The sequence below is a fragment of the Eleutherodactylus coqui genome, chromosome 13 (genome assembly GCF_035609145.1).
Source record: "Eleutherodactylus coqui strain aEleCoq1 chromosome 13, aEleCoq1.hap1, whole genome shotgun sequence".
Classification (NCBI taxonomy): domain Eukaryota; kingdom Metazoa; phylum Chordata; class Amphibia; order Anura; family Eleutherodactylidae; genus Eleutherodactylus; species Eleutherodactylus coqui.
Genome location: NC_089849.1, coordinates 8,724,079 through 8,734,301, shown reverse-complemented (window position 1 = coordinate 8,734,301; position 10,223 = coordinate 8,724,079). Strand labels below are relative to the sequence as shown.

The 10,223-nt window shown below is 58.9% G+C and overlaps 1 protein-coding gene across 1 annotated transcript; it reads right to left on the bottom strand.

Moving 5' to 3' along the window:
- Positions 1-2,576: 2,576 nt before the first annotated feature.
- FAM210B (family with sequence similarity 210 member B) lies at positions 2,577-9,645 on the bottom strand. The gene is made up of 3 exons (XM_066586026.1): positions 9,387-9,645; positions 4,184-4,347; positions 2,577-3,148 (listed from the first exon to the last, which is right to left on the bottom strand). The coding sequence occupies exons 1-3, from the start codon at positions 9,555-9,557 to the stop codon at positions 2,941-2,943; spliced, it is 543 nt and encodes a 180-aa protein (XP_066442123.1). The 5' UTR covers positions 9,558-9,645; the 3' UTR covers positions 2,577-2,940.
- Positions 9,646-10,223: the final 578 nt, after the last annotated feature.

Sequence of the window (10,223 nt, the reverse complement as noted above, 5' to 3'; positions counted from 1 at the left end):
AACAACCATTTGGTCCGGTGTCACCAGAAAGCGATGTGTGATCTCAGCGAGAAACCAAGTCAGCCTGTAGCTATGAGGCCTTGTAATGGATAACAGGAATACATGAGGTCACAGCGAGCGGTCGGGGATGTCGCCCCCTGCCTCAGGCTAATGAATGAAACGAGTGTGGATGGCACATCATTATAACATACAGATGCGGGGGGGAGACACATCTCTCAATCTGAATGTTCACACAGAAATTTGAGCCTTTAAGTGAAAAACCAAATTGAGTGGAGACACCCATGGTAAATCAGTCCACTGAGCGCAGGACCGGGTAATGGTGCTGCATCTCCTTCCATGTGCAGGTTGAAGGAGAGATAAGACCTAGCGTAAAACTGTCCTGAGCTCAGTGGACTGATTGATGATGTATGTCTCCGCTCTGTCTGTCGGGCTAAGTTTTGAGTGAAAAACGTGTGTGAACATTTATTTAGATCAACCCCCCCCCCCCCACGTGATGTAAAATCCACAACGCCAAAATACGATTCGTCTCCTATTCTGCTGCGTCAATCTAAGGCTGAGCCTCCGCTCTGAGTATGATGCAAATCCATGTCTGTGGGACGTGATGGGTTAATTAGCGTTCCCTCTCCGCAGCAGACTGCAAACCTGTGCGCTGTGAACTTTGGCGCAGGTCCCCGCTGAACTCAATGAGGTCACAGCAAAACCTATGGAAAACAGACTGTGTGCGCAGGGTGGGACCCAGCGGAGGGTCAGCACAGATCTCGCCTCTAAGAGGGGGTTCACACGGGGGGATTGTGTCACATAGCGTTTACCTCTAAAACAGCATCAACTGTTGAAAGCCGTGATTTTGATGCACTAATCCACCATGTGACCCCCTAAAGCCACACATTAGTGCTGTGGATCTGCTCACAGAGTCAGCTGGGATGTCTGAAGAGGGTCCGTGGTAAGAATGTCCCTTCTTAGGCCCAATGGCCACAGGGCACCCGCGCAGAAGATACGCAATGCAATGCGACTTCCCACAAACAGTTTCCACAGGTCTCCTGCTGCGGAGATCAGCATGCAGAATGGGATCCGCCCGTGGACCTGCGGCCTTACTGTGGATCCGCCCGTGGACCTGCGGCCTTACTGTGGATCCGCCCGTGGACCTGCGGCCTTACTGTGGATCCGCCCGTGGACCTGCGGCCTTACTGTGGATCCGCCCGTGGACCTGCGGCCTTACTGTGGATCCGCCCGTGGACCTGCGGCCTTACTGTGGATCCGCCCGTGGACCTGCGGCCTTACTGTGGATCCGCCCCTTCACAGGGTTAAATCTGATGGATCTGCCCTTAGCCGAGAATTTCTGCTGCGCTTTTAAGGGAAAATCCATGCCAGATGCTGCCAGGTGAGCTCAGCCTGAGGCCGCTGCCACGTGTGGATCCGTGTGCCTGTGGCACGGTACACGCTGGCAGGACCGATTGCCTCTTCTGTTTAGATCACGGACCTGGCAGTGCGGGCAATCCGACGCCAGCTGCAGCCGATCTGCTCGGGCGCAACTCGCACACATGGCAAGGGTGCAGCTGACCCAACGGTGGCCTCACACATGGCAGGAAAACCCGCCATGTGCGCGTCCGCCCTAATGAACTACGTGGCACAGGAGTCTGACACTGCGACAGAAAAAGTTGCAATTTTGGTGCAAGTGTCAAAATGGCAACTTTTTGGTTTGGTTAGACAAGACCCCACCCACTTTTCTTTATGTGAATGCGACCCAGCACTAGCGGGGCGCGGTGGTCTGTCACATTCGGAGCACTAGGGGGTGCAACAATAGCGGGGCGTGGTGGTCTGTCATATCCGCGGCATTAGGGGGTGCAGCAATAGCGGGGCGCGGTGGTCTGTCATATCTGCGGCACTAGGGAGTGCAGCAATAGCGGGGCGCGGTGGTCTGTCACATCCATGGCACTAGGGGGGTGCAACAATAGCGGGGCGCGGTGGTCTGTCACATCCACGGCACTAGGGGGGTGCAACAATAGCGGGGCGCGGTGGTCTGTCATATCTGCGGCACTAGGGAGTGCAGCAATAGCGGGGCGCGGTGGTCTGTCATATCCGCAGGATTAGGGGGTGCAACAATAGCGGGGCGCGGTGGTCTGTCATATCCGCGGCATTAGGGGGTGCAGCAATAGCGGGGCGCGGTGGTCTGTCATATCTGCGGCACTAGGGAGTGCAGCAATAGCGGGGCGCGGTGGTCTGTCACATCCACGGCACTAGGCGGGTGCAACAATAGCGGGGCGCGGTGGTCTGTCATATCTGCGGCACTAGGGAGTGCAGCAATAGCGGGGCGCGGTGGTCTGTCACATCCGCGGCACTAGGGGGGTGCAACAATAGCGGGGCGCGGTGGTCTGTCATATCCGCGGCATTAGGGGGCACGGCGCTCCGTCGCATCTACTCTAACTGAAGCCACACACCGGTGTAAATTGAATCTACGACCTCGGCCAGTTTATAGCGGGCATAAACCCCAGTCTGTCGCACGGCAGTGCCCACCTCCTAGCACATTTGTCGCACTCACCAGGGCGCAAAGATTACAGAGACCGGGGCAAGAAATGGCATTCTAAGTAAATACACCCAATTTTATTTTTTGCTGCTTCAGGGTTTGTGGAGGGTCACCGCACTGCATTGTGGGAGATGTAGGGCATACAGCCACAGCCCACCACCGGGCTGCTTACAGCTCCCAGGTGGGTTGGGAGGATGAAGGGCTGCGCAGGAGAATTTTTCATGCAGCTTTGGATGTGACTGGAGTAAGAGGAGATTACTGCCCGATCTTCAGGTTTAACCCATTGATGACTGCAGCCTTCTTCCAGTGTTTCTAAAGGGTTAATACATTATAACTAAGGTGATTCTAGTGCAACCTTCCTGAGACGCGGGTTATCATGGTGGCCGCGGCCCGCGGGTCACCTGGTTGGACGCAGTCCTTTACGCCGGAGGCTTGAAGAAGCCGATCCTCCTGAAGTACCTGACGAGGAAGGGGACAGACACCACCGTGATGCTGATCCGCACGGGCGCGAACAGTTTATGAACGGCGTACGCCAATACGAAGGTGCTGGTGCCGGACGCCAGCTTGGACTGGACCAGAGCTTCACTGAAGCCGACCTTGAGGAGCAGCGATGGGACGTCCAGGCCGCTGCGGAGGAGAAACAAGATGGTGAGAGGGTGGCTCAGGCGCACAACACAGACGTACAACTTATCTAGATCAGGGAAAGCTGGGTGGCAACCAGTGCAGAGGTTGATACTGCTGCCACTGCGGATGTCACCAGCTCTACAGAGGAGAGAGCTTTTGTCACAAGTGCCATTCAGGACTCTGGGAAAGTTGGGTGACAATCAATATGGCTGCCAGTGGCTATCGGAGAACCCTATTCTCGGTATTGCCCTGCGTGATTCTGCTGTACATAGACAGCGGTCACCCAACTCTTCCGGACTCCTGCAGATCGAGATTTGCTGCTTCGGACTCTAGGAAAGCTGAGTGACCTTCCTGACACACCACGTACGCCGCTCAACCTTTACTCTAGTAGGCCATGGATGGACGCCTACTAGAGTAAAGGTCCCAAGGAGCTCGTGTGCGCGACGCCATCCGAAGGAACGGCTTCATATTCGCGAGTGAAACTGACCTCAACCCGGATTCACTCCTATGTAAGCGGATTGTTGTGTGTTTTGCGCTCCCGTCGGTGTATTTTACTTTACCGGAGTCCTGAATGGCGAATCTCCATGAGGAAGGGCTGCGAGATTCGCTAATGACGTCATTCAGGACTAGGAAAGCCGAGTGGCAGGATGGCGGCTATCATAAGTCACATATGACAGCCCCCGGCTTTCCTAGTTTCCTGAATGGCAAGTCCCCCCAATGTACGACCAGTTGGTGCAGCTAAAGTCCATCACTGCCTAAAATATAAGAAATCCCTAAAGCTCAGGAAAAGCTGGGTGACAACCAATATGGCTGCCGTAACGGCTCGCATGGGGGTCTCCACCCAGCTTTCCTGACTAGGAGCATTAGTAGCGAGCTGCCAGAATCCAGCTTTCCGGGACCCCTGAACAGTGCGGCCGGGCAGACTCGCTCTTCCGTTGCTGTAGCGGCGGTCATGTTGGTCACCACCCAGCTTTCCCAGAGCGGCTGAATATGACCCAAATCCACAAGGTGTCCGCCGGCGCCGGAGGATCCGCTCACCTGGAGACCAGCGCATAGAACACGCCCAGCGACACCAGCGAGATGCCCACGTGGAACGCCACCGCCACGCCGCCGTACTCCTTGAAGACGCGCTTCAGCTGCTGCGTCTTTCCCAGTTTCTGCTTGTCGTCATCCGTGGAGACGCCCGTCGGATCGCCAGCGCCCTGCAGAGAAAGCGAGAACAACGGACCAATCAGAGCAGAGGAACAGGCGGCCATAACAACCATTTATCGCTTCCCTGTCCGGCATGCAGGGCGTCTCTGGTCTCCGCAGATAACAGGAGCCACCCGGAGGGAGACGGGTGATACGGGTGGGGGAGGGGGTGGCTGCTAATACTGGGGAGCAACTGCAGTCACCACGCCAGACCCCGAAAGATGAGACGGGTATTACGGACGGGACCATGACAAAAATATATATATCTATGGCACCATCTCCCTGCGTGTCTGCGGGCGCATTAGGCGCGGTTTTGGTCGCATGCTGCTGATTTTGCGCATCGGCATTCACCGCATTCTTCATATGTGTAAAAACAAAAAACAGCCAGACGGACGGACGGACGGACGGACGGACGGACGGATGTCACCTGACAGCATGCAGAGAACCGCAGCGAGCGCGTCTACAACCGCAGGGCGGCGGTTATACATGAACCCCAATGGGAGATGGCGGTCCGCAACACCAACCACACTGCGGCCGACTGCGGGAAAACCGGCCGCCCGAGCACACCGATACAAATCGCCGCGGCGCGAGGCGTCCGTAAAACATGTAATACAGAAGATACATGTGAACAGGCCCTAATGGATGAGGACATCACCATCCGGTCTGCAGCCCCCCCCCCGCCCCCCTCCTGTCAGAACCGTCCCTCCGCTCTCCTCCTGTCAGGACGCCCCCTCACATAACCCTCTGCTGTCCTCCTGTCAGGGCCCCCTGCCTCAAATAACCCCCTGCTCTCCTCTGTCGGCCCCTCACATAACCTCCTGCTCTTCTCTTATTAGGGCCCCACTCACATCACCCTCCACCCCCCCCCTCTCCTCCTGTCAGGCCCCCCCCCCGCCCCCCTCAAAAAACCCCTGCTCTCCTCCGGTTGGGCCCCTCAAATCAACCCCCCCCCTCCACTCTCCTCTGTCAGGGCCCTCCCCCTGAAATAACCCCCCGCTCTCCTCCTGTCAGGGCCCCCTCTAACATAACAACCCATTCTTCCCGCCAGGCCCCCCATCACATAATCGCCTCCACTCCTCCTGTCAGGGACCCCCCCTCTAACATAACCCTCCGCTCTCCTCCGGTCAGGGACCCCCCCTCTAACATAACCCTCCGCTCTCCTCCTGTCAGGGACCCCCCCTCTAACAACCCTCCGCTCTCCTCCGGTCAGGCTCCTTACATAACCCTCCTGCTCTCCCCTGTCAGGCCCCCCCATCACATAATCGCCCCCGCTCTCCTCCTGTCAGGCCCCCCTCTTTTAACATAGCCCTCCGCTCTCCTCCTGTCAGGCCCCCCCTCCTTTAACATAGCCCTCCGCTCTCCTCCTGTCAGGCCCCCCCTCCTTTAACATAGCCCTCCGCTCTCCTCCTGTCAGGCCCCCCTCCTTTAACATAGCCCTCCGCTCTCCTCCTGTCAGGCCCCCCCTCCTTTAACATAGCCCTCCGCTCTCCTCCTGTCAGCCCCTCCTCCTTTAACATAGCCCTCCGCTCTCCTCCTGTCAGGGCCCCCCCTCACATATCCCCCCTTTCCCTTATCTGGCCTAATAACTCCTTTCCTCTTATCAAGCCCCTTACATAACCCCCACCCCGCAATCCTCCCGTCAGGCTCCTCATATAACCCTTTGGCTTTCCTCTTGTCAGGCTCCTCACATAACCCTCCTGCTCTCCTCCTGTCAGGGCCGACCCTCACATACCCCCCCCCCCCTGTCAGGGCCCTCACATAAACCCCCATCCCGCTCTCCTCCTGTCAGGGCTCCTCCTCACATCACCGACCCCCCCCCCCCCCCCCATCTTCCCCTGTCAGGCCCCCCCATCACATAATCGCCCTAGCTCTCCTGTCAGGCCACGCCCCTCTCACACAACCCTCCTGCTCTCCTCCCTGTCAGGCCCCCCTCACATCATCCACTGCTCTCCTCCTGTCAGGCCCCCCCTCCCCAACATAGCCGCCCTCCCACTCTCCTCCTGTTAGGCCCCTCATATGACCCTCCACTCTCCTGCTGTCAGGCCCCCCTCCCTCATATGACCCGTGCTCTACTCCTGTCAGGCCCCCCCCTCACATAACCCCCACGCTCTCCTCCTGACAGGCCCCTCATATGACCCTCCGCTCTCCTCCTGTCAGCCCCCACCCTCACATCACCCCTTGCTCTCCTCCTGTCAGGCCCCCCCTCACATAACCCCATCCCCTCCTGTCAGGGCCCCCCCTCATATAACCCCCACGCTCTCCTCCTGACAGGCCCCCTCATATGATCCTCCGCTCTCCCCCTGTCAGGGCTCCCCTCCTGAGAGGGCCTCCCCTCAAATATCCCCCCTCCCGTCAGGGCCCCCCCCTCACATAACCCCCCTCCTGTCAGGGCCCCCCCTCACATAACCCCCCTCCTGTCAGGCCCCTCATATGACCCTCCGCTCTCCTCCTGTCAGGTTCCCTTCCCCCTCACATAACTCCCCTCCTGTCAGGGCCCCCCCTCACATATCCCCCCCCGTCAGCCCCCCCCCTCACATAACCCCCCTCCTGTCTGGCCCCTCATATGACCCTCTGCTCTCCTCCTGTTAGGCCCCCCCTCACATAACCCCCCACGCTCTCCTCCTGTCAGGCCCCTCATATGACCCTCCGCTCTCTTCCTGTCAGGCCCCTCATATGACCCTCTGCTCTCCCCCTGTTAGGCCCCTCATATGACCCTCTGCTCTCCCCCTGTTAGGGTTCCCCCTTCACATAACTCCCTGCCCTCCTCCTGTCAGGCCCCTCACATAGCCCTCCACGCTCTCCTCCTGTCAGGCCCCTCATATGACCCTCTGCTCTTCCCCTGTTGGGGTTCCCCCTTCACATAACCCCCTGCCCTCCTCCTGTCAGGCCCCTCATATGACCCTCTGCTCTCCTCCTGTCAGCCCCCCCCCACATCACCCCCTGCTCTCCTCCTGTCAGGCCCCCCCTCACATAACCCCATCCCCTCCTGTCAGGGCCCCCCCTCATATAACCCCCACGCTCTCCTCCTGACAGGGCTCCCCTCCTGAGAGGGCCTCCCCTCAAATATCCCCCCTCCTGTCACCCCCCCCCCCCTCACATAACCCCCCTCCTGTCAGGCCCCCCCCCTCACATAACCCCCCTCCTGTCAGGCCCCTCATATGACCCTCCGCTCTCCTCCTGTCAGGGCTCCCTTCCCCCTCACATAACTCCCCTCCTGTCAGCCCCCCCCCCCTCACATATCCCCCCTCTTGTCAGGGCACCCCCTCACATATCCCCCCTCCTGTCAGGGCACCCCGTCACATATCCCCCCTCCTGTCAGGCCCCCCCTCACATAACCCCCAGCTCTCCTCCTGTCAGGCCACCCCTCACATAACCCCCAGCTCTCCTCCTGTCAGGCCACCCCTCACATAACCCCCAGCTCTCCTCCTGCCAGGCCCCCTCACATAACCCCCCACGCTCTCCTCCTGTCAGGCCCCTCATATGACCCCCAGCTCTCCTCCTGTCAGCCCCCCTCATATGACCCCCAGCTCTCCTCCTGTCAGCCCCCCTCACATAACCCCTCACGCTCTCCTCCTGTCAGGCCCCTCATATAACCCTCCGCTCTTCCCCTGTTAGGGTTCCCCCTTCACATAACCCCCTGCCCTCCTCCTGTCAGGCCCCTCATATAACCGTCCACTCTTCCCCTGTTAGGGTTCCCCCTTCACATAACCCCCTGCCCTCCTCCTGTCAGGCCCATCATATAACCGTCCGCTCTTCCCCTGTTAGGGTTCCCCCTTCACATAACCCCCTGCCCTCCTCCTGTCAGGCCCCTCATATAACCCTCCGCTCTTCCCCTGTTAGGGTTCCCCCTTCACATAACCCCCTGCCCTCCTCCTGTCAGGCCCCTCATATGACCCTCCGCTCTTCCCCTGTTAGGGTTCCCCCTTCACATAACCCCCTGCCCTCCTCCTGTCAGGCCCCTCATATGACCCTCCGCTCTTCCCCTGTTAGGGTTCCCCGTCACATAACCCCGTGCCCTCCTCCTGTCAGGCCCCTCATATCCCCCCTCCCCTCACATAACCTCCCTCCTGTCAGGCCCCTCATATGACCCTCCGCTCTCCTCCTGTCAGGGCTCCCTTCCCCCTCACATAACTCCCCTCCTGTCAGGGCCCCCCTCACATATCCCCCCTCCTGTCAGCCCCCCCCTCACATAACCCCCCAGCTCTCCTCCTGTCAGGCCCCTCATATGAGTACCCCAGCTCTCCTCCTGTCAGGCCCCTCATATGACCCTCTGCTCTTCCCCTGTTAGGGTTCCCCCCGTCACATAATCCCCTGCCCTCCTCTTGTCAGGCCCCTCATATGACCCCCAGCTCTCCCCCTGTTAGGGTTCCCCCTTCACATAACCCCCTGCCCTCCTCCTGTCAGGCCCCTCATATGACCCCCAGCTCTCCCCCTGTTAGGGTTCCCCCTTCACATAACCCCCTGCCCTCCTCCTGTCAGGCCCCTCACATAACCCCCTGCCCTCCTCCTGTTAGTGTTCCCCCTTCACATAACCCCCTGCCCTCCTCCTGTCAGGCCCCTCATATGACCCTCCGCTCTCCCCCTGTTAGGGTTCCCCCTTCACATAACCTCCTGCCCTCCTCCTGTCAGGCCTCTCATATGACCCTCCGCTCTCCTCCTGTTAGGGTTCCCCCTTCACATAACCTCCTGCCCTCCTCCTGTCAGGCCCCTCATATGACCCACTGCTCTCCCCCTGTTAGGATCCCCGCCTCACATAACCCCCAGGTCTCCCCCTGTTAGGGTTCCCCCCTCACATAACCCCCTGCCCTCCTCCTGTTAGGGTTCCCCCTTCACATAACCTCCTGCCCTCCTCCTGTCAGGCCCCTCACATGGCCCTCCACCCTACCGCTGTCAGGGTTCCCCCTGCCCTCCTCCTGTCAGGCCCCTCATATGACCCTCCGCTCTCCCCCTGTTAGGGTTCCCCCTGCCCTCCTCCTGTCAGGCCCCTCACGTGGCCCTCCACCCTCCCGCTGTCAGGGGTCGCCAGCTGCTGACGGGATGTTACACCGACCTGTGATGCGTAGGTCCGGGCAGCCATGGCCGGCAGGAGGCTGGGAGCAGCAGGCCGCAGAGCCCCGACCTCTCGTACACGCTGCAGCAGATCAGTCCGCACACACAGGCCGCGGAGTCCAGGCCGCAGCACCGGGGCCCGGCGGAGGAGCAGTCCCGGGAGAAGCAGCATAACAACCGGCGGCCTCAGCTCTCCATACAGGAGAAACCACAGCAGCTCCCCCCGCCCCGAGGAGCTGATAACAGGCCGCTGCCCCGCGAGATACGGAGTACAGGGAGGCAGTATATAGATGGTGTACAGGGGGGCAGTATATAGATAGTGTACAGGGGGGCAGTATATAGATGGTGTACAGGGGGGCAGTATATAGATAGTGTACAGGGGGGCAGTATATAGATAGTGTACAGGGGGGCAGTATATAGATAGTGTACAGGGGGGCAGTATATAGATAGTGTACAGGGGGGCAGTATATAGATAGTGTACAGGGGGGCAGTATATAGATAGTGTACAGGGGGGCAGTATATAGATAGTGTACAGGGGGGCAGTATATAGATAGTGTACAGGGGGGCAGTATATAGATAGTACAGGGAGGCAGTATATAGATAGTGTACAGGGGGGCAGTATATAGATAGTGTACAGGGAGGCAGTATATAGATAGTGTACAGGGGGCAGTATATAGATAGTACAGGGAGGCAGTATATAGATGGTGTACAGGGGGGCAGTATATAGATAGTACAGGGAGGCAGTATATAGATGGTGTACAGGGGGGCAGTATATAGATAGTACAGGGGGGCAGTATATAGATAGTACAGGGGGGCAGTATATAGATAGTGTACAGGG